The sequence below is a fragment of the Muscardinus avellanarius genome (assembly GCF_963383645.1).
Source record: "Muscardinus avellanarius genome assembly, chromosome: X".
NCBI lineage: Eukaryota > Metazoa > Chordata > Mammalia > Rodentia > Gliridae > Muscardinus > Muscardinus avellanarius.
The window spans coordinates 76,588,892-76,607,510 of NC_137792.1; the positions used below are offsets into that span (position 1 = coordinate 76,588,892).

The 18,619-nt window shown below is 36.8% G+C and overlaps 1 protein-coding gene across 1 annotated transcript in view; it reads left to right on the plus strand.

The window, feature by feature from the left end:
* Positions 1 to 18,619, plus strand: part of LOC308278955 (fibrous sheath-interacting protein 2-like) — a gene marked incomplete at both ends in the record, with an annotated part of 89,062 nt that overhangs the window by 41,721 nt on the left and 28,722 nt on the right. Inside the window, 3 exons of the mRNA XM_080718941.1 lie at positions 1,015 to 1,075; positions 5,951 to 6,027; positions 8,581 to 17,272. Of these exons, the coding sequence (XP_080575067.1) occupies positions 1,015 to 1,075; positions 5,951 to 6,027; positions 8,581 to 17,272 (8,830 nt within the window). The remainder of the gene's footprint in view (positions 1 to 1,014; positions 1,076 to 5,950; positions 6,028 to 8,580; positions 17,273 to 18,619) is intronic.

Here is an 18,619-nt window from a genome sequence, read left to right on the forward strand (position 1 = left end):
TTCTCCCATCCCATCAGTATCAGGAAGTATACTTCTGGTTTCTCATGTTCAACTCTGAGACCTGAAAAAAAATAAAGTCTATAATGTTCAGTTTTTCTCCTCAGCAAGTAGAGTTTCTCCAAGCAAGTAGAGTTCTTAGTCAAGTCAAAATCACATTCTGTGTATGCGGAGAATCTGCTCTCTGCCTTCCAGCTCTATAAAAACATTTTTGATGGTTTCATTTAAAATCCACATATGGCCAGGCATGGTGGCGCACGTTTGTAATCCCCGCCCTTGGGAGGCAGAGATAGGAGGATTGCACAGGTTCAATGCCAACCTCGCTAGCTTAAGAGACTCTGTTTCCAAATAAAAAATATAAAATAGGTCTGGGAGTGTAGCCCAAAGGTAGAAAGGTTCCATCCCCAGTACCACAAATAAATAAATAAATAAATAAATAAATAAATAAATAAATAAATAAATAAATAATAAGACCCACATATGAGCCAGATGTAGTGTCACATTGCCTGTAATCCCAGTCCTTGGGAAGCTGAGATAGGATTGCAGGTTTGAGGCCAATCTCAGTGATTTAGCAAGACTCTCAGAAACCTAGGGACACCTGTTTTAAAAACAAATAAATAAAAAGGACTGGGAGAATAGCTCAAAAATAGAATACCCCTGGGATCAATCCTCAATACCATAAATAAGATAAAAATAAAAATGAATAAAATCCACCCATACTCTTTTTAGTAAATCAGCTGATTACCTTCCATGGTTCTCAGTGCATTTCTCAGTTGATCTTAGAATAACAATTCTTTTGATCTATGAATTTTTCATGTAATCATATATGTAGAAAAAACATAATTAAGGATAGATATTTATTATAAATACCTTTTTTAAAATAAGTTAAGACATTTTCTTAAATTTCTGTATTATAATGTGAAAATAGCCAATGCACAAATCTCTTTTTGAAAGATGTAAGATTCTTTGGAGTGGACTTTTGTTTTATTGTTTATATTTTTCTTATGGCATATATAGGTGACACATGCTGATTCAAGTGGAAGAAAGGTCAAGAAACTAAATGTCAGCCATGAATCAGGTAAACAGTGGCAATAGTTATTAGATATTTCAACCTATTAATTCATTCACTCAGTTAACATTTTTTGAGCTTCTACATTCTGAGCACTGTGCTAATTATTGAACATACAAACTAGTGAAGTCATTAAACAATAAAAATTAAAATAGCATTTACTGAACACTTCCTATGTACCAAGTACTATGCTAAACCCTTTGTATTCTCTCATTTAACTCTCCCTATAATTTAATGAGGTATTAAATATTTTCATCTACCATTCGACATGCAATTAAATCTCAGAGTAGTAAATTAGCTTGCCCAAAGTCACATAGTATATGGTAAAGCTAGAGTTTTAACATAGGTCTGTTTCATTCAGGCAATCTTAACCATAATGCTGTGTTGCTTCTTATTATAATTTAAGACGCTATTACAGTGGCTAAGGCAGGAAATGCATCCTGAATAAAGGTCATGGCACTAAGGCTGAAGACCTAGTTCAGAGTTGACTCTAGCTAGGAGGGTAAACTGTAGAGATTGGGTTACTAGTTGAATAAGGGAGCTGAAAGAATTGAAGACAACTCTGATATTTCTAGACTAGACAACCAAGTGGATAGTGAAGATAGTGATGCCATTCAGTAGACAGGCAATATAAAAGGAAAAGCACGTTGTGAAGAAATAGTACTAGATGAGTTTTCAATACATTGTGTTTGAGGTGCCTGCAGGCATCCAAGTAGGTTATCTTAGTTTAACAGTCAAGTAGGCAGGTAGAGATATATTGGTCTTGTACTCCAGAGAGAAGTAATGGAAAGGATATTTTATACCAAAACCTAGAGGAACAACTTTTGCTGTTTTCCATTGTTTTTCTTTTTTTTTTTTTTTAGGTAGATGATACTTTGTCCTATTAATTCCCTCTGATTTAAGTAACTCTTAAATTTAAGTAACTCTTAAATCAGAGGGAATTAATTAGCCCATAAATCTCAACCATCTTGAAGTTGTTAAGGTTTTCTTGTGGCCAGATATGTACTGATATTTGAACATGTTCCATAGATGTACCAGAAATGTATATTCTCTTTTTGAAAGGTGTAAGACTATAAATTAATATTTGGATGTCTTTACTGATTTTTTCTGTGTACTGTATTGTCTTTCCTTGCTGTCTACTAGATATGTCCAGCAATCAGAAAGGTATATTGAAGTTCTCCACTATTTGCATTTACATAAAATTCCCACTGCATATCTAATAAACTTTACACATTTAGACTCCAGAATATGTATCCTCCATATTTCTGGAAATCATAGAGGCTTTTTATTTTTTTTTAAATTTCATCAGCTATCTAGCCAAGGGTGGTGTAACATGCTTGTAATTCATGTAGCTGGGAGGCTGAGACAGAAGGATCACAGGCTCAAGACCAGCCTCAGCAACCTAGTGACCCTACTTCAAAATAAAAAATAAAAAGTGTTGGAGGTATAGCTCACAAGTAGAATGCCTCTGAATTCAATCACCAGTACTAAACTAGTACTTAAAATACAGCACCATAAGTACCATAGTCTTATTGTTGAAGGACATATAGGCTTCAGGAACATTAGCAGAGTATGCCAAGGCAGAGTTCATGGAAAGCTCTCTGAAGGAGGCAAAAAAAGAGCTTAATGAATCCTAAAAAATTAGAAATTTAAAATGGAAATACTAGAGTTTCAGGCCAAGAAAATAGTGAAGGCAAAGGCCCTAAGGTATGAAAAACATGATATATTTAGGGAATTTTATATTGTTATTTGTCTCTAGGGCGTAAAATATATGTATAGAACAGTGACTGGAGATTAGGCTGGCCAGATAGACAAAATCCTACATGTTAAGATGCATTGTATGCCTTCTCAGGAGTCCCTGGAGAGTGGAAACAGAGCAATGCTATTAGGGAATAAAAACCTACTAAGATATGTTGATTTTCATTTTACAAGTAGCTCATGAAGGATACCAATACATTGTAATTTTTATAATGTTTATTTTCTCTCTGAAAAATCTACCCACAGCTCTAGGAAGAGTCCCTCCTCTTGATTCATCAAAGAGGTAAGTATCTAATAAAACTTAACACATTAATATGTCATTTTAGCAATTATACAGGAATGCTGCCTGAGGGCAAATTTCTCTCATTCTCTCTTTATTCTTGTAACTTTACCCATAATGCAGTGAATGTCTCATCTTTTATAATCTGTTAGGGCTAAACTAAAACTGTAAAATAGGCAAAGTTAGTCACTCTTCTGTTTGTTTGTTTGTTATACTGGGGACTGAACCCAGGAACATTCTACCTCCAAGTTATACCTCCAGCCCCTTTTATTTTTGTTTTTTGAAACAGGGACTCTCTAGGTTGCTGAGGCTTGTCCTGGAACCTGTGATCCTTCTGTGTCAGTCTCCCAGCTACTGGGATTACAGATGTGCACCATCAGTCCTGGCTACTCTTTCGCTTCTTTCTTTCTCTATTCTCACTTTGTTTCTGTGTTTCCTCAACATCCAGAGCTGTTATTCTTTCTTCAGTTAGAATGCTACTACCACCTTTCCTCTTCAGGTAGCTTTCCAGGGTCTGGATAGATCTTTTTATCCTCTCCCTGGTCAAACACACATCTATATTTATGCCCTGAGGATAGTTGCACTGTGATCTAAAATAGTTGACCTCTAATAATGAAAACTAAAGGCTAGGGGAGTAGATTTTTATTTTTAACCTAGAGTCTTTCCACTCTTGAACTTTGTGGCCACCTATTTTTGCTAATGTCCTCTTATCCTCAGCCTTAAATAATATTTTATGCACATTAAATAACACCCAATGGAACACACACACACACACACACACACACAACTCCACCACCACCACCACCACCATCACCATCACCTTTTAAACACTCAGTAAAAGCCGGGCGTGGTGGTGCACGCTTGTAATCCCCGCGCTTGGGAGGTGGAGACAGGAGGATTGCGCAGGTTCGAAGCCAGCCGTGCTGGTTTAAGAGACCCTGTTTCCAAATAAAAAAGTATAAAAATAGGTCTGGGAGTGTAACCCGGAGGTAGAAGGGCTTCCAGGAACCCCAATACCACCAAAACATAAAAAATAAACACTCAATAAACCAATTGAGGTACAGGAAAGGCCTTACATATCCCAAATCCTGACACACAGCGAAGTGTAGTGAATAGGGATATATGGTGTTGACATTCCGACCAACCTTCCTGGAGAGAAGTTGGAGCTAAGAACTGATGGACATCGTGGCTGGGATGTAGCTCAGTGGCAAAGCGCCTGCTCTGCAGGTGTACCACTCTGAGTTCGATTTCCAGTTCAAAGAGACCAAAAAAAAAAAAAAAAAAAAAAAAGAACCCCTTTAAGAACTGATGGACATCAGTTTGTCTAACTTATTAAGTACTTATGGATTCAAAGATGCCATTAAGAGGAAGCTGACTAGTCCAAATATTGGGGCAATTTAAAAAAATAAAGGTGATAGAATAATGTTTATTTGTAGATTATAAAATGTTAAATTTTACCTCTTCCTCTTCTTCCTCCACACGAGATCACAAAGCAAGAGAATTGCTTGAGTCTTAGCAAATGTTCTAGATGCTGCATTACTAAAAATATTAGCATACCTGGGCATGGTGGTGTGTGCCTATAATCCCAGTCTTGGGAGATTGAGATAAGAGTATTGCAGGTTTGAAGACAGCTTCAACAGTATAGTGAGACTCTTGGCAACCTAGTGAGATTCTGTTTCAAAACGAAAAAAAGGGCTAGGAGTGTGTCTTGGAGGTAGAATGCTGCTGAGTTCGATCTCCATTATCCCCCTGCCCCCTACACACACATGAATCTGATATCATGAGATTGCAGCAGATCTAAAGGGTATGATTTGTGCCAGAGCTGGCCTTAGAAACTGGGTCTGAGAAAAACAAATGAAGACAAAGATATGTCACCAACATCAGCATTCAGGTTCCAGGTCTATATTGCAAAAAAAGTACTCATCTGAGGATGGACTATTGTGACCTAACCATATTATTAATCTAAAACCTGTAATATTTTTCCTATCAAGAGTTAGGTTGTAATCTCTCCTTCTGATTTTATTTCCCAAAATTGAATTTTAGGTCTTAGGGGGGAAGTAAATTCAGTATCATAAAGTGAAAGCCAAGTAGCAATGAAGATGGAATATCATTTTTCCCTGAAAGTCAGGAAGAAGAGAGGCAGAGGGTTCATATTGGCAAAAAGTATGAAAATAAGTCAGTTCAATCTTAGGCCTTGGAGTGTCTTTTAATGTTTTACATCTATAATATATATAATTGCATTTTCTTGTTTGTTACAATTTAGTAAAATATATGTTTGTTTCTGTATGGTAGGTGATAACTATTCTGATTAGAGCATAGAATATGATACCTATAAAAGAGCTACATCTAATTTGACATTGAATATGATCAGAAAACCATAATTTTCATCCATCATTATCAAATCACCATCTGTAGATCTTTTCTTACTATGAGGAAGACTAAGAATTTTAAGCAGATGAGTAGTGTTAACAGGAAGTTAACAGGAAGCTCTGATCTAGCTGAACAGGCAGAAGGGCTGGCCTATCCTCTTTGTCCCCAACCACATGCTCTTCTCAGCTTACTACAAAATAAATATGACTAAGGTGAATCAAGAACATAATATCAGAAGTTGGGGAAAAGTTTTATAAGTTATTAACCCTAACTAATAAAATAAATCTCTCTTGACCTTTCAGACAACAAACCTGCTATCAAAACTACTGTCAGGAAAAAGTATGTATGATGAAATACACTGATAAAGCAACATATTAAGAATATTTTTAGTATAAGAAAAATCTGTGAATGAGATAAGCAGCAATTGCTGGTTCACATTAGCCTGTCGTTTTCTCTTCCTTATCTTTCATTCTCAGTTGCTCTTGAAATTTGCTGGGGCCGAAAGCTAATGTTAAAAGAAGGTGTTGGCTCTTTGAGCAGGGGTCCCTGGGGGGTAGGTTGGGGGGAGACTTTGGAGTTCCTATCATCATACTTGCAATAAATATCACAAATGCACTTCATAATGGAAATCCACTAAGGAAATGCCTTTACAGACTGCTGCAGACCTGATTCAGGGCTGAGCAGCCTGTCTTTCCAGGTGAACCAGAATGGTTGGATCTGGCTCATAATTTTCCTGGAATAAAAGGAATGTAGGTTGGCTAGTCTATAAAAGGAAAGAACATGGTTACCTGTACGCTGCAACTTGGACTAGGCAAAGCTAATAGGATGAATGATTTGATGAGCCCCAAGTCTGGGGCTAGATAGCATCCCTATAGGAGAAGGGTTCAGGTTGGCAGCACACACTCTCACATACTTTTTCACATGTAAGTCTGGTCAATTTATAGACCATGTAACAAACAAATAGACACAATAGCACCAAAAGGTATTTCTCAGTTCAATAGTATAGTGAAAATAAGCTGAAAAAAAAGCTTGTATTTATCACATTTCACTTCATTTAAAATGCTAAACATGCCACTATTTTATATATCATGGTTAGAAATACTGCTTTTCAGCTATCCTAAGAACAAAAATGTAGGTCTAATGTACATGATCTCTACTAATAATAAGTCCATATTGAAACTCTTATCTTGTGCATATTGGAATTAGCTTAGAAAATATTATACCAAGAAGACAAGTAACTTTCAGATTAATGCTTAGATGTTATTTTTAGGAGTGTCTGATTTGGGATATGTTTATGTAATAGTAATACAAGTATTTTTTTTACCATATTCCATCATTCCAAAGTATGTTTTTGAAGCACAAATGTCATTTTCCAGACTATGTAGTAGATAAAATAAGAGGTAGTAAAAGAACTAGATAGCAATGATGGTTACATGTCCAAAATGCTGCTGAACTAGACACTTTAAAGTGGGAAAATGGTCAATTTCATGTCATATGTATTTTATTACTATAAAATACATTGAGGGATTTGGGAATCAGAGTTATGAATAAAATCACTCTTCCTTGGATAGGCCTGTAACATTTTAATGGGGGGGCAGTCAAGAGAAAGTATGTACATACATCAAAGTGTTAACTTCCCTTTCAATGTTGGCCTAAACCTGAAGAGATAACATGGGTGTGGCAACAACCACATTATAGGGATTCTATTATTCCCTCTGGTGCCCAAATGCCAGGCATCTGGTTTGTGTCTCCAGCCTTGAGAAACAGAGTTTCTGCAGAAGGTTAAGTGCTCTTGGCCTGGCTGTCTTGAAGGTAAACACAACTTAAAACATACTATCCACCAGGCATGGTGGCGCACGCTTGTAATCCCCACGCTTGGGAGGCTGAGACAGGAGGATCGCGCAGGTTCGAAGCCAGCCTCAGCTACTTAATGAAGCTCTCAGCAACTTAGCGAGACCCTGTTTCCAAATAAAATATAAAATAGGTCTGGGAGTATAGCCCGGAGGTAAAAAGCCTCTGGGTTCCACCCCCAGTACCACCAAAAAATTAAAAAAAAAATACTGTCCTATTATAAGCAAGATTATTTGTATGTTCCCAAAACATATCTTTAACAAGCAGAAATATCTGCAGTTTTGCAAATATACTCTGCATCTACCCATGGACCAGTGTAAGCTGTGACATGAGCACAATTCACCACTGATGAAATAGTTGTTTGAGTCTGGTGCCTGGGTTTCTATATCCTCTCAGACCAAAGGGAACTCCAACTTCCCTCTCCTGCTCAGCCTTTCTGGATGTGTGATTTCAAACTCAGCCCTCTTTTACTGCCTCAATTGTTGTATCTTTACTTCCTGATCTGTCCTCTGCCTCCCTACCCGAGGCAGTTTGTACTGAGAATAATTTGTTGGACCCAAGGCTTGTTTAATTCCCGAAATCATCAGTGCTAATTGTTGTCTATCAATCCTCACCAATTATCAGTTGTCATTTACATATGGAAACAGCCAGTTCACAGAAGAAGACAGCTAACTGGATGGACCACAGAACCCACAGGCTGACCCATGCCACTATGAGGACCTTTTATCCTCATGGCCTAGATAAACAGATGCCTAAGCAAAAGGAGACTATCTCCACAAAAGCGCAGAAATGTTTTGGCTGCAAATTTGCTTTATGAAATAGTTAGAAGCAATATGATTTGTATTTGTAAGAAGTACTTCCTGGATTATAAACACTTTTCATTCTTGCCAAAGCATTTGTTTTATGTGAACCTAGACACTTACCTGGATTTTTTTTTTACCAGAAAGCCATTTATCCCCAGTAATAAATGCTAAAACTAAAAAATTAATAAATAAATAAGTCTTAAAACTAAAATTCCCCAAAGCTTTTGAATCAAAGGGAATTTTATTAAAAGAATACATCACAGCCATAAAGAATAAAACAACTTGAAATTAATTTGATGTTCTAAAGAAATCTTTACTTAAATTCTCTCTATATACATGACTATTCTAGCGGTTCATTGTTTAACATATGGAATTAAAGGTAAGATCCCATCTCTAACATAGAATACATTTATATTTGATTTTCCTTGTATTCCTGCTCATTTCCCTTTCAGGTAACTTCTGAAGAACTGAACAGTATCATTCATAATATAATGACATGGGTTGTGGCTGCAGTAACGAGTATATTATACCCAGCCATCACAAACTATGAAGAAAGGGCACAATATAATACAATTCCAGTGTCTTCTGACTCTAACCTCTCTCCAACTAGTTCAATATGCTCTAGCACATGCAGTGAAACACTGATAAATAAACAAACTAAAACAGTTAGAACAGAGACCCATGCAAAGGCAGATGACAGTTCAAGGGAAAAATCAGCTACATCTTCAAAGCCATCATCTTCAGAAACAAAACCACAAACAAACGTTGCAATAAAAAGTCAGAGGGAAAACAAATCTATGACCTCTAAAATGAAACATATTGAGATCTCTGCACCCAGTGAAGCAGATACAAAGAAATCTAAGGATGCTGCCACTGAAACAGATGACTTGGAATACCTGCTGTCTATCAATAAAAAAGAAAAATCCTTAAGCGAGATGCAGGAGTTAAATTCTTTTGGTAACTTTAAATGTCACCTAAAAGAGGAAAGTGAGTTGATTTTAGAAAGAATTTTTCAAGAAATGAAGACTGGCTTCACCCAAGCCATCCCCACTCTCGCCTCTGCTACAGCTGAAGTTTTGGTTTGCCAGGAGAATACTGATGTTGCTATCTCCTTGGCAGCTTCTGAAATTGTGGAAGATGTACTTGAGAAGCTACAACATGTGGTTGAGAAAAAATGTATTGAGGTATTTTCAGAAGAAAATATATCAGTTCACTTTAAATCAGACTTAATATCTAGTGAAGAACCATTAGAAGCTTCACTGCCTTGTGTTTTGGAAAACATGAATGAAATTGCAGAAGATATGGTTAAAGTGATTTTAGAAAATCTGAAGACCCTTGCATCTTCTAAGCAAAATGAATTTGCTCATCATGAAGCCAAAGTTGTTTATCACCAGCATACAGACGAACCAGCAGGTACATTCCTTCAAAGAATCAACAAGAGGAAATCTAGTGCTGAACCGAAAGCAGCCAGTTTGATTACCAAAGGAGAAATACATAATTTAGTGTCAAACATTTTGTCCCAGTCTTCTCTGATTGGTCATATAGAGGAAGCAATCAGCATAATACTAGGTTATGTGCAAGTTGGACTTAAAAATGAAAAGTTGGTTGCAACTGAAGAAACAGTGTTCATCCTTCAGCTACTTGATGGTATCTTGACTCAGCTACATCAGAAGCCAGTGAAAAGAGAAATCCAAAGAAGTAGATGTTCCAGACCAAGCAGTCTTTCCAGCCCTGAAGAAAACCACAGGCTTGTTGGCACTGGAGTAGCTAATAGTCCTAGACCTAGGCCATTTTTTCCACCTGTTAATGTCCCTGGCATGGTTCTTTATTCTGAAGATGAAAATGAAGAAATAAATGAAATTGTGGAAAATGCACTGATGTCATCTATCAAGGATGAAAAGAAAAACCTACAAGAACGAGTTCCTGATCACTGGTCAACAAGGGGAAATGCTGGTCTTAGCAAAAGTAGTATCACCTTAACAACGAGGTCTTCTTGTCCAAGCAAAGTAGCATTTCAAGACTGGCCGTTAAATACTGTTCTCCAGACTTCTGATAATAAAGACATTTTAAAAGACAGGCCGTGTGTGAATGAAGATATTTGGATTTTCAGCCAACATGAAAAGTATAAAATAGAACAAGCATCAGAAAATATAATTATGAGTATTTTAACAGAAGTGCTTGAAGATGTACCTTTTGGTCACCTGGTCAATAAAAATAATCAGGAAGCTTCACTTTTTAACTCAGGAAAATCACGAGACTTGTCGCATCAAGAATGGATAGGTCAGATTTTCTCTGGGTCAGAAATCCACATAGTAGCTCAAGAAATAGCAGGTTCTGTATTAAAAATACTTCACATGGCTTCAAGTCATATCACCAATACCACCAAGCATTCCACTTTTTCATCAGTATACCAAACTTCTGTAGACAGTGTTGATGTTCCAAACAAAGAACCCTTGGAAACATGGCTTGGGAGTCAAAAGAAGATGAAATTTTTATCTGTACTTGGAAAAGACCTAATAAAGCAACCCTGCTTAGAATCTGGAGAAAGTGAGTCAATATCTGAACCCATAGCTCATGCTAACAATGAGATCACTGATACAGTTTTTAAGAAGTTAGAGGCATTTATTTGTCCAAAATTACAAAAATGGTTCAAACCAGAAAGCTGTGCTGCCAGCTTAAAGCCTGCACCTAGCATGAAATCATCTTTTCAACCTCTGCTTAGTACATACACAACCAAAGTAGTAAAAATTGTCCTGGATGCTATCCAGAGAAAATTGAACTATAATCAGAAAGATCAAAATCTTCGAGTAAGAGACCCTCCTAAGAACCTTAAGAATATAGGGTTTCTTGTTAACACGGAAAAAGAATTCGATTCTGTTGTCACAAAGCTAAACAATGACATTATGATAAATTCATTAATAAATTATATTTGTGAGATGTTAAGTGGAAAGACAGATGAAAGTAACATTCCAGTCTCTTCAAAGGACTTAAGGTCTAAAATCTCAAACACTGACCAAAAAACATTTACTTCTTTTCATTGGCCTCCTGGACAAAAGGAAGTTCATGAATGTGCCAGATGGCAAATATTAGATCAACTTGGAGATACCTTATATGACATGTTACACAAACTCATGGGAGACCATCTACATTCTGTCCCATCTGACAGAGAGAGTGATGAGCACTGGAGAATGACTACTGCATTGCAGCCTGACATAGAGCTCACATGTCGTTCAATTATAGAAGACATAATTACAAAATTATGCAGCACTGAGAGGAACAACAGTTTTATAAGTTCACAATTTAAAGATAGCTCCAAGCATATTTACATTGACAATCTAACACTTGCTTCACTTAGGGAGGAAATGAGAAGGTGCTTTGACATCATCTCCAGTCTGATGTCCAATATAGACTGGAAAGACAGACAAGCAGTGACTCACCAAAACAGAAAAATGACTGCTTCAAAAACAGAGAGCACAAAAGAAAAGTATCCAGATAAATTGAAAATCATGACTTCAGATATCCTCGAAACAATTTTTGCTAAGTTGGAAGAGTTCATCAGTAGAAATTTTAAAACCCTGGGTTCTGTACTCAATGGAAATAAAAAGAACAATAAGATGAACTGGGAAAGTGAAAGCATCAACATTCAGGTTAAAACACATGAAGAACGATTGCATTCTACTTTACAGGTACACACAAAGAAGGTATCAAGTGCTATTTTGAAGGCTATTCAAACCGAATTAAATGTGAGCTTGCCAGATTTGGAAACGTGTGTCCACAACCCACCACCAGAAGAGAAACAGATGCTTAAGAAGATAGTCAATTTAATTTTAGATGGAATTCTTCCAGACATGTTTAATGAAAATGAACCAAAAGACAGAGGGATTGAAAATTACAGATACAGACCCGTCTATGGAAATTTTCTTCCTGGGGGAGCTGGACCAGAATCATATCTAGGAGATCCTGAAGATAAAAAGAGTACTGAAGAGAAAAGACCATTAGATGAAGAAATGAAATCAGATGCTTTTGAGCAACAAGAACTAGAAAGAATATTGAAAAAAATTGAAGTGGAACTCAAAGAGCCACAAAAGTCCCCAGTTTTGCCCATTATAAGAAATATTTTGAGTAAAATTTTTCAGAATGATTTAATTGAACAATTACAGTCCCATTTATGTGACATCCCTCATGCCAGCAATGAGCTATTTGCTCAAACATCTGTTAGAACTCTGGATAAAACAATAGATCTTTTAGTATCTGAAGAAGAAGTAACAATTGTTGCAGATGGTATTGTCAGAACCATATTTCAAAAACTTTACTCTGCTGCCATCATAGACAGAAATGCATATGGAAATAGGTATAGCACTACTGTCATTCCAGCATTCTCATTTCCTGAATACACCAGTAGAGAGAAGATCTCCGCTTATTCCACTAGACTGGGCAGAAACCCATGTACACTTCAGCCCAGATTAAATATTAGTCAGTTGACAAAAGCAAATGTAGTTGAAGATATTATACAGTCAGTACTGACTAATTTAGAAATGTTTGTTACTTCCAAAGTAAAGTCTCTTTTTTCTCTTCATATCAGTTCCACGGTACCAGTGACTTTACCTTTACAGCAAGATGTGACTGTTTGCAGACAACCACAGTTATCAACCAAAGTTTCAAGTTCTGATGATCAATTTTCCTGTCATTCAGTGAATCATAAGAAGTCAAGAAAGACCGCTTCAATATGTCAGCTGCCTAGTTCTAAATTAAATATATATGCAACACAACTGACAAGGAATATTTTACAAGGAATCAAACATAAGTTAGATAAAGAAATTAAAATTTCATTTTTAACTAATAACACAGCTTCTGAAAGTATTACAAGTCAGATTGTTAACACAATGTTAGATATTGTATCTACTAAAGGCAAGCACGTAGAAGATATATCTGACAGAGAGACTGATCCAAGTCAGCCAGAAGATATTGTGGAAAGACTGTTCAATAAAAGTGATTATCGAAAAAAACTTCAGCTTCAAATACTAGATACTGTTGAAAGCATATTAAGTGACATTTGTAAGAAAACACTGGAGGAGAATTATTTCCCACACAGTACATCAAGTGTTCACTCTAATGTAGGTGGGAGATGTTTAAAAGCAAATTCTGGAACTGTCCCCAGACATGCAAATAAGGCTATCCCAATGATTTTAGTTCCTAAATCACGTGTCATCATGATTTCTAGTGACATGGTGGATATTGTCCTTCAAAACCTCAGTTCGGCCGTCATGCTTGGCGTAAGTACACAGGATTCTATTTCTACAAGATTTTCCCTGATGTTCTGTGATGCATTTCCGAAAATGGAACATCAAGAATCATCTACTATAGACATGATGCATGAAAGGAGAAGAGAGAGTTTTCCATTTCCAAGAAAGAGAGAAGACATTCTGTTAAAATCTGCTTTTTCCAATGATAATCAGACACCTATCCTTAAGAAACAATATACCAAGCAATATGTCCCTGATGACCCATGTGAGGAAACTACTAATTTTATTACCAAAACTATTTTGAATATGTTAAACTCTTTTGTCACAGAACGAATACACTTGCTGCTTAGACTTGATTCCCAGACTAGTAGAAAATCCTTCATTAGCCCTGAATTTACAGATTGTAAACAAAAGGACCAAGTATTTCTTGAATTAAATCAAATGCCATCAGATGGAAATATCCTGAAAATATCAACAAATGAAACCATTCTCAGTCAAGATGTCACAAATTATACATTTGATAATTATAGTGAATATGGACCCACAATTCATATATCCCAAGGCAGGTTGAAGAAATATGCTGACAGCATTGCCAGCACCATTTTGATGCTTATTAAAAGCGACATTGACCTAGAAATCCAAAAGGCATATTCGTATCCAGACAACACTTCATTCCAACAAAGCAGCATTGCAAGTGAAACTGTCAGCAAAATTCTGAAGAATCTGCATGATAAACCATCTTTAAAGGATGGGGATATTTACTCAAAACAGAATTCTGATCTCTCTACACAATTGGCTGTACAAACTGAATTATTGCCAGATCAAAGAAAGATGAAAGATAACACTGAACTCTCTCTCCTTAGGAGATGCCCAGATAAAAACCAAATTATGTCAGAAGAGGAAAATCTGAGAAGAATTTTAGAAAAAATATTTAGAAACGGAGAAAATAGACAGGAAAAACCTCATGTTTTGTTAGATGCAGTAAAGGACATTTTAAACACAGTGTATCAAAAGGTAGTGGGAAATGTAGACCACTGGCCTCCTTTTAATAAACCCACTCACTTTATATCTGAGTCTAAAATTAAAACAAGAGCAGCCCGAAAAAAACCCATACAATCATATATAAGCAGTGTTGCAAATGACATCATTGAAAGTGTGTTTGGGAAAATGTTCTCAATAATTGTGAAATCCTTATATGAAAATAATGGCAGCAAACAAAAACAAAAATTACCTGTTAGTGATGGATTGGCGATGACTCCACCATGGGTTAGGGGGATGAAACAAGTACAAAAAAGAAGTGCTTTCTCTGAACATGTGACATCGCAAGTTTATTCTTTCACAAGCATTAGAAATATTTCCTCATTGCAAACCAAATTATTGGAACTCTCTCCATTACAAGTGGGCCAAGAATTGGTCCAAAATGTTCTCCTAAAGATCACAAATTTTGTCCAGCTGAATCTAGAAGACAGTCCATCCCCTAAAAGTCAGTCTAATGATATACCATCTCTGAAGCAACGCAGTTCTAACAATAGTCCTAAGGGCAGCCCAAAGCCAGGTTTTAGAAAAAATGTTAAACCAAAATCAAAAATTACCTCTTTGCCTAAATTTGGAACCAAACCACAGCTCAGGCCCAGGGGTGTTAAAGCCAAAGACAAGACCAAGGTTGGTCCTGGAGAGAGGACTCCACGAGACAGCCAGTCTAAGTCGGCCAGTGGGTTGCAACACCTATTGTCTACAGAAAGTACCAAAAATCTCCTACTGAGAACAAAACTCCCCACTGCAGAACTAAAAATGTATGCCACTGATATAGTATGTAATATTCTGGAAACAACTCTGAATGAATTCCAAAGAGTGAGACAAAATAGAGCAATAGTAAGTACTTTGCCTTTTGATCGTCTCCTGACAGCAAGTGAAATAGTTAATACTGTTCTTCGAGGATTATATGCTACCAAGAACAATTTGGCTAACCCAACAAAAGACTCACATTCAGATAAACTCAAACTTTCACGGAGGAATTTAAACCCACTTTCTCTGGCAAAGCCAGAAACACAATTTTCTTTAGAAAATGTATCTTCACAGCTAGAAAAAATATTTCCAAAAGAAGGTATTTTTAAACAAATGTTCAGTATATGGCAAACAGAATTGAGTGACATAGAAAATGAAAAATCTAAGCTGTTGATGGTAGCTGAGACTGTTCTGAGTGAAATTTTGATAAAAGCAAAAGAATTAGAGAACTCTGTTTCACTTTTAAACCTGTCATTTCTTGATGCTGGTGAAAACAGTTACCATAATTTTGAAAGGGCCTCTCCTACAGCCAGGGATTCCCAAATACAAATTAATATATTTAGCCATGAGATTGTTGAAATGCTGTTTGAAAAATTAGAGCTGTGCTTCCTAAATCAAGTATGCATAACAGAGAGCAAAGAATCTCAAGTAAGCAACAGAAAATCTCTAGTAAGAACAAGTGACATTAACAGTTCACCAATCTGTAACTCAAAACTAAAAGACAAAAATTGTTTGGGCTCTAGCCACCAAATCGCTCGAGAGATCATTGAAGGCATTCTAAATACCTTAGAGTCATTTGCAGACCTACAGTTTGAGCATGTCTCTATATATGCTTTTTCTGAAATTGTGAAAATGCCTATGGAAAACTTTCTTACTGCCCAACATAACCCACCAATGAAAACAAGATTGACAAAATTACAACCACTAAAAACGTTTCCAGAAAATTTTAAATCCAGTGCTATGGTTTCCCAGAGAAACATACAAGATACCCTTCGACAGCTTTATTCATTTCACTCAGAATTGCTTGCTTATACTGCTAACACTGTAAATGACATCCTCAGTATCATTAAGAACAAGCTAGATCAACAGCAAGCAGAACCACCTTTGATTAGCATATTTGAAGATAATACCATAACAAGTCAGATTATCAGCACTTTGATGGAGCAGTGTACTCATTTCTATGAATCACTGATCAAAAATCATCCCAAAGAATCTCTACTCCAAGGAGCTGAAAACACCTACAGCATTAATTGGTCAGAATTTACAAACAGGATGGAAATGACTAGGTCAGAGTCAAATGGAATTAGCTGCAGAGATAATCCTTTGCAAATACCTAGCTTGGTGTTTTATTCAGAGGAAGATACAAGAAAGGACCAGGCTTCCTCAAAGCTACCCATGTATATCAGATACTCTGCGGGAGATACAACTAAAACTACAGAGCCAATGAAAAAGTTCAAATCAGAACCGAAACAATCATACTACAGAAGTGAAACCCAAGGCCTCAGCCCCTGTAGTCAAATCCTGAAAGGAAACATCCATCTCCCTAAAGATAATGTCTTATCAAAACTCTCTCAGAAGCCCACTGTGTCTGTGCAACCAGGACTCGGGCATACCTTGTGCTTCAGGAAAATTAAAGAAGGTGAAGATCAGGGAGTATTTTGCTTCAACCAAACACAGCCAGCCATTTCTCAATTCAGGATAGATTTTCCTGCAGAAAACACAGTCAATAATGTGCTGCTGAATTATAGCCTTCCAGGTTCACTCGTGCACATTTATGAAAACCTGGAAAAAAAGAAACCACCCTGGGCATCAAAGGAAAAGGCTTTGTTCATGATTTCTGAAGAACGAAAGGTCGACAAAAGTCTGCTTAAAACGTGGGAAAAAAGAACTGACCATAAAACCAAAAAAGAACACAAAAGCCTGGATGCAAGTAAAGATTTCACTTTACTGGAAAAGTGGAAAACTAAATCTCCAAGGTTAGAGGAAAACGCAGCTTTTCAAGAGGTTGGAGTCATTGCTTTCAGTGCTGAGGAACTAGGGCCAAATGAAATCCATCTAGTAGCAAGACACGTTACTACATCCGTGGTCACACATTTTAAGAACATCAAAACCACAGGTGAGTAAGAGATGATTTATAGACTCGGCATGATTTTAGAAAAACAATCAATGATAATTTTAAGAATTCTGTTTTTACCCTCATATCCAAGAAGCTGCAATTTGCTGCTTCTCTGAAAATAACCTTGGATTTGGGGCAGCTCTGAACTACATGTGTGGTTTTTTGTCTTGTCAGTATGTTAAAGAAAATATGCTATAGTCAGACTCAGGAAATCAAGAGTCATATGTTTTCTCTCATTGTGGAAGCTAAAATAAAAATAGGAAACAAAAGGGGTGGGGGACATATGAAAATAGAAGGGAGATCAATAGAGCAGAAGAAGAGGACCAGGGGAGAGTAGAGGAAAGGGAGTGGAAGGTACTAGGGGATGAAAGTGACCAAATTATGTCACATGCATGTACAAATGTGTCACAAGAAATTCCACTATTATGTGTAATTATAATCCATAAATAAAAATAATAAAACATAAAAATTGAAAAGAGCTACAGGTATAGCTCAGTGGTAGAGCATGTTTGAGGCCTGGGTTCAATCCCCAGTACCACAAAAATAAAGTAATTGAAGTAAAAACAGAAAATGTGCTATGCATTTACATAATTGTTATTTGGAGAGCTGATTGTGCAGTTTCTCCTATTTACAGAAGAGATTAAATGGGCATCATTTGCCAGGCGTGGTGGCGCACGCTTGTAATCTCAATGCTTGGGAGGCTGAGACAGGAGGATCGCACAGGTTTGAAGCCAGCCTCAGCTACTTAGTGAGGCTCTCAGCAACTTAGTGAGACCCTGTTTCCAAATAAAATATAAAATAGGTCTGGGAGTGTAGCCCGGAGGTAGAAAAGCCCCTGGGTTCCACCCCCAGTACCACCAAAATAAATAAACAAATAAATGGGCATCATTTAAATCAGGAGATTAGATCATGTCGTTAGACATAAGGTAGAGTTATCTATGAAATGATATCAATTTTCTTGTGCGGTACATATGACTGCTCTAAAGGCAATTCCTTTAAAAATTTTTGTTCCAAGAGAGATTTTCTTTTCAGTTTTTTAAAAGAGACTTCTTAACTTAGTGAGAACCTCAGCAACTTGGCGAGACCCTGTTTCAAAATAAAAAGGGCTGGAGGTAGAGTCTCCCCCACACCCTGGGTTCAATCCCTAGTACCAAAAGAAAAGGTCTTCTTGCTATGATGTATAGTCAGACCTTCATATATAGGTAACTTGAGGTCAAATAATGATCCAACTTCTTTTTGCAGTGTATAGTTGTTCCCATTACTGTGGACAGAATTTAGAAGAGCAGTGGTCATCCAGAGCCTGACGTAAATTTTTGTTTGGTGTAGTACTCTAAACCAATGCTTAGA